Source organism: Phyllopteryx taeniolatus, chromosome 11 (assembly GCF_024500385.1).
Source record: "Phyllopteryx taeniolatus isolate TA_2022b chromosome 11, UOR_Ptae_1.2, whole genome shotgun sequence".
Lineage (NCBI taxonomy): Eukaryota > Metazoa > Chordata > Actinopteri > Syngnathiformes > Syngnathidae > Phyllopteryx > Phyllopteryx taeniolatus.
The window spans coordinates 24,489,905-24,495,717 of NC_084512.1; the positions used below are offsets into that span (position 1 = coordinate 24,489,905).

The 5,813-nt window shown below is 45.7% G+C and overlaps 1 protein-coding gene across 7 annotated transcripts in view; it reads right to left on the reverse strand.

Moving 5' to 3' along the window:
* The window catches only part of ccdc88ab (coiled-coil domain containing 88Ab), a 64,421-nt gene continuing 58,608 nt past the window's right edge, over window positions 1–5,813 (reverse strand). For 6 of the 7 annotated variants that reach the window (XM_061790429.1, XM_061790427.1, XM_061790431.1 and 3 more), the window contains 2 exons: window positions 2,693–5,813; window positions 1–1,172 (listed from right to left, as the gene is read on the reverse strand). The exon at window positions 2,693–5,813 is cut by the window's right edge and continues 97 nt beyond it. In XM_061790429.1, the coding sequence (XP_061646413.1) occupies window positions 5,140–5,813 (674 nt within the window). In that variant the 3' untranslated portion in view covers window positions 1–1,172; window positions 2,693–5,139. The remainder of the gene's footprint in view (window positions 1,173–2,692) is intronic. The other variant, XM_061790433.1, reaches the window with a different exon arrangement.

Genomic DNA, 5,813 nt, shown 5'->3' on the forward strand with positions numbered 1-5,813 from the left:
TTTCTCTTAATTGATGAATTTTAATTACATCAAGTGGGTTTATGTAAAAGTGGTAAAGGAGGGAAACATCGCCATAGCAACAATAATGCACCTGGTTCACAGGAAGCGTGTGTGTCATGTACTGTATACAGTATGTGTGTGCTTTTAAGGTCTTCCAGAGTGCAAGATGACAAACACGTTATGGGAATAATGAAGTGATAATTGGTACATAGATGGTACATTATTGCGGAAGCATCCCTCACACACAGTGGCTAGAAAAGCTCTACACACCCTTATTCAAATGGCAGGCATTTGTAATGTTTTCAAAAAGAAACATTTTTCCACTAGAAATGTCAAGAAAAGCTTACCAACATCTGAACTTGGGGTTAATCAGAGGCACTTTAAATTGTGGCAGGTGTGTGCTGACTCGCATTCTACACAAGTTCAAATGTGAGTGGTTAATTCCCAACACAGACACACCGTGATAGGAGGGTGTGCACACTTGTGCAACCGCATTACCTCCGTTTATTTTTTGCTGGTTATAGGCCACACAGATGGTGGGAAATGTTTTGAAGTGAGTTCTCTCGGTCTCATTTTTTGGATAGCACAAAAACCTGGCATTTGACCAGGGGTGCGTAGACTTTTGATATCCACTGCCCGCATATACAGTACTCTCGTGGCATTTACCAATCCCAACAGGACAGGAAGCGTTCCGATCGGTCCGCTGATTGCTCCGCCGTGCGCACTTTGGAAACATGTAAGTCCACATGCTGAATGTATGGAACACGCGTGTACATGCTGTCATCCTTGATTCAAGTTCACAGAAGATCCAAAAGGAATCATCCAGGTTGGTTTTGTTTTGCTTATTGTTTTATTTTTTATTTTTTTTGGGGGGGGGGGGGGGGGGGGCTGTGATTTGGCACTTGAATTGTCAACTTTACAAAGAGCAGTGCACATCACAGCGGAGGAGGACACGGTAGAAGAACAAAATAAAAATTAAAAAAGGGGGGAAACGGGTGTATCTTCATCCGTTTCCTTGATTCAAGGGAAGAAAAAAAAAAAAAAAACAGAGGGAAGCCATTTCCTCTACAGAAAGGTTGGGAGAGAACTCAGCAAAATGGTGGGATTTTACAATCGTTTTCCTCACGGTACATACGCCGTCTGTCTACCAGGCTTCAGACCTCCAAGACCACCTAGTGAGTCCCCGGCAAGCCAACAAGAAGAAGAAGAGCAGGAAGATGAAGAGAGCAGATTAGAAACAACATGCAAGTAAAATCCAACGGGACACGCCGGCCGCAGCAGAGGTTTCCCAAACTGTGCCTCAGCGACCCAACATGGCTGACCAATTGGTTGGCCAACGGCGTTTTGATCCATATTGCTTAACAATGCATGTCTGGAGATTATTTATATATATATATTACGTCAATGCTATGGAAATCTAAATTATTCAAGCCCCATCGTAAATGACAGACTCGAATGGATTGTTTTGCTTTGTTGGTTTACGGCTAAATGGAAAAAAAAAAAATGGAATTGGATAAAAAAAGGAAAAGTTTGATTTTTTTTTTTTATACTTACCCCTTTTATTTTGGATTATTTCATTCAGATTTTTTTTACACCTGTTTTGTTTATTTCTAAGGAACAGCCCTAATGGTCAATTTAAATCAGGCATGTTTCCATGGTCAATCTGACCTTGGCATATTTTTTGGGTCAAAACTCCTGGCTCGATATGACCCAGGCACGTTTAGAGGTCAATGTGATGCATGCATGTTTCCTGGTTCAGTTTGACCTGGGCAAGCTTCCTAGGTCAATTTGAGTTGTTTAAGTTTCCAAGGTCAAATTGACCCGGGCATGTTTTCTGGTTCAATTTGACCAACGCGTGTTTCCTGGGTCAGTTTGACTCGGGCATGTTTTTAACACTCCTTTACATTCTCAGGAACAACAATTATGTTCCTGGGTCAATTTGACCCAAAGCATGTTTAATCAAAAATTGTCCTAAATTTGGAAAAAAAAAAAAAAAAAAAAAAAAAAGTTTATACAACATCTCAACCAATATTTAGTGCATTAACTCCCACTATTTAAATCACAGGTGTCCAAATCAAGGCCCACCAAATCATTTGCGTCAAAATCGTCGAATGTAGTAAATAATAACATGAAGCTATTTCAAACATTTTTGTTACCAAACCCCTTTTTCCGATTTCAAAAGTAGTCATCCATCAATTTGTTGTGTATATTTAATAAGGACACAGTTATATGGCTTCACAGTCGATACGGCCCTCTGAGGAAAACCGTCCCAACTATGTGGCCCGCGACAAAATATAAGTTTAGCGCCACCGATTTAAATCAACATAGGAAGCGTTGATAAATTTGGGTGTGAAGATGGGGGGAACAAAAGTTTGGGAAAACCCTGCACTGGAAAGACACACAGGAAGTGGAAAAATGTGAGAAGCTGACGATGAAGATTGGGGAGAATACAGGGAGTAGAAGCCAGCCGGGAACTACATGCGTTGTCATGGCAACAAGTAGGAAGCAGGACAGGCATGTGCAAAAAAAAAGTTTTTTTTTTTTTTTTTTACAAAATGAAAAAAAAAAAAGTCTGCATTTGGGGGTGGTTCGCAGGGAAGATGGATGACATCGGTTACATCCCGCCTGAGGTTCCCATGGAAACAAGCACCCCACCTTCCCCCCCCCCCCATCCCTGCACGCGTTCACTCACCACGCGTGGGGCTTAGCACTCGCCACTTCTGCTTTCTGACTTTCTGCCCTCCACATCTGTGGGATAAAGCAACGTCGTTACACACACAAACACACACTGAAATCCGAGCGAGAGGGAATAAATAAGCGCGTGGAAGTAGTAGCACAGCAAAGAGCGCTCGTCTACGATAACTTCATATGTACAAGAGTGTCATCTTGACACTCACTTTCTTTATTAAAAAAAAAAAAAAAAAAAACTGTTACAAGTATGCTGCGGGTCAAATTGACCCGTTTCACACACCCAAAAAATGTCAATGTAAAAGAATTTGGGGGATGCAATTCCTCTGCTAGTCTCATGTTCGTTCTTTTTAGCATACAGTGGTACCTCCACTCACGAGTGACCAGACTTACGAGTTTTAAGAAACGAGCCGTCACGCGAACGACTTTCTGCTTTGACAAACGCTGGATGGTGGCAGCAAACATCACAAAAAGCTGAAGATAACTGTTCAAAGCTGACTGACGTCTGCTTGTTTAATGCCAACACCTAATGGGAAACGCCATAGACGGGCTAACGAAAGTAGCGAACGACTTTCTGCTTTGACCAACGCTGGATGATGGCAGCAAACATCACAAAAAGCTGAAGATAATTGTTCAAAGCTGACCGACGTCTGCTTGTTTAATGCCAACACCTAATGGGAAACGCCATAGACGGGCTAACGAAAGTAGCATTGATGTTGTAGTACTTCTAACGCTTTGATTAACGGCCATATAAACACAAACGGTGTAGCGACATGCAAAGAGGATACAACAATACTCACAGGCACATATTTATTTTCTGCAAAAAAACACTAATATTACTGCAGTTTACCAAGTCACATAGTTGCAGCAGTCTTCTTTATGTACTCTATGTCTGTAGTATACTGCCCCCTGGTGGCTAAGGCACACCAGACGTAGCAGCACAGTGAATTAAAGCATGAAGTTGTTTGTCTCTGTTACTGTTCATTTCCTTACAAGTAAGTGTTTGAGTTACCAGTTGTGGTCACGTAATGAATTAATCTCGCAAGTCAAGACACCACTGTACTTTCTCCAAATATATCTTTGAACTTCTCACCAAAATATTTGATGGAAATATTTTACTAGATTTTTTCCCCCCCATATTCTTCCGTTTGACGACTTGAACGGTGGCCGAAGAAGCCCACTTTCCAGAGGAAATAATATATGTAGACAACCAGCAGCATCGCTGCACTCGCTTTCATTGTTAATGGCGCCTTGCTTTTCTTTCATGGTCACTTTCACTCGAGCCACCTATGCCACTTTGCCGAAGCAGCGCAGGGGTGGGCAACCGATGGGCCGCCAAATGCTCAGAATGTATAACAATCAACATTTGTCCCATCCTATTTTTTGGGGCCCTTGAAAAATGGGCACGGTCACCCGCCCCTGCACCAATCCCACTAAACAAGAATTCCATTTTCCAGAGGAAATCACAAACAAACTTGCCTCATCCCTGTACTCACTTTTCATTCATAATAACTTGTTCCATTTTGTTTTGTTTTTTTGCGCCCTCGGACGACTTTGAACAGTCGCCCACCCTCGCAAGAGTCCGACCGAAGAAGAGGACCGCTTTTCCAAGGGAGTCACAGACACAAAGAAACAGACAGGAAACCATGTGTAGTGTACAAAAAAGATGGAAAGGAAAGAAAATAACAATTGAAAAAAAAAAAGCCATTTCCATCCCAGTGATCCAATTGGTGCTTGCAGACACAAACGGCAAGTGGCGCGTGTCAACACAGTCGTACCTTGACTCAAGACTTTCATGCGTTCTGTGACAAAAATACAAAGAACGTAAGGAAATAAACTGCTTTCACGCTACATACTGTACTACTGTAGTGTTTGTGTTTTGGCTGTGTGCTTTTAAGGGGCGTGGCCTGGTGAGGAGTTGAAGTCGGTCGGTTATTTCAGTGTGAGCGGGAGTTGTGGCCTACAGCAGCTCTTTGTGAGTGTTCTCATTTTGTGCATCTCCTCCTGTGGCCCTCCTTGCCCAAATAGCTCCATTTGTTTGCAGCTTCCTTGAAGCTAGTGCGCAACTCAACTCAAGTTGGGGCCCTCATGAATCAAGGTACCACTGTATTAGCAATATTAATGCGACATTCATTTGGTGTTGAATTTATTTTTGGGTTGGAGTCATAGTCATAATAATTGTGTCATCTGCTGGTGGGTAGAGGCTATCAACTGGAGCATCCGGTTCATAGTCGGTCATTTCAGGTGAAATCAATTGTGGACGGCGAGAAATGTATCAAAACGACAGAAACTTGCACTAAAATACAAAATAAAATAAAATAAAATAAAATAAAAAGAATACAACTGAAAACCAACACCAGGGGACCACCAGAACAAGAGAAAAATAAAATACCCCCCCCCCCCCCCCCCCACACACACACACACGTCAGCGGGCCAGAACCTCCCCCTCCATCACACACACCCGTACTCGAACCACAACGACTGGTTCTCCCCCGCGTCCAAATGCTCGGCCCCGGACTCCGCCGGGGCGTCCGATTGGCTCGGCTGGTAAGAGGCGACGGGGGGTCCGCTGATGTTGCTGACGAGGGTGGGGTTGAGGGAGAGGAAGGGGAGGCTTTTGCCCGCCGACTCGCTGAAGATGGAGTCCATGAAGACCGATTCGACGGTGAAGGAGGGACCCAGGAAAGACTCGAGGGCGGGGAGGTCGGCTTCGTCCGAGCCGGGGCACGGCGAGCTGAGGGACTTTGGCAAGGGGGCGCTACTAGAGGGTCCCTTCGGGGTGTACTCACTGGGTGCGGGCGGGGCTCGGACCCCGTCGACGGACACGGGCTGCCGGCTGTCCTTGGAGAGCATGTCGTGGATGCTGGTGCGCCGCGAGCTGCCCTCGGCCGTGGAGATGACGCTACTGGCGCGGGGCAGGGTGGCCGCCGACCCGCAGGCCGACGCCCGGTCCAGACGCTCCGACACGGACGTGGCCCGGGCCTGGGCGGAGAGGCCGGGCCGGGCCGAGCCCCTCACGCGGGTGCTCTCCGCCTTCCGCAAGCCGGGGCGGCCCGGTTGCCCCGAGCAGCGGGGCGGGCGGTCGGCGGTGACGGACGCCGCTTTGCCGCTGGACGAGCGCAGGA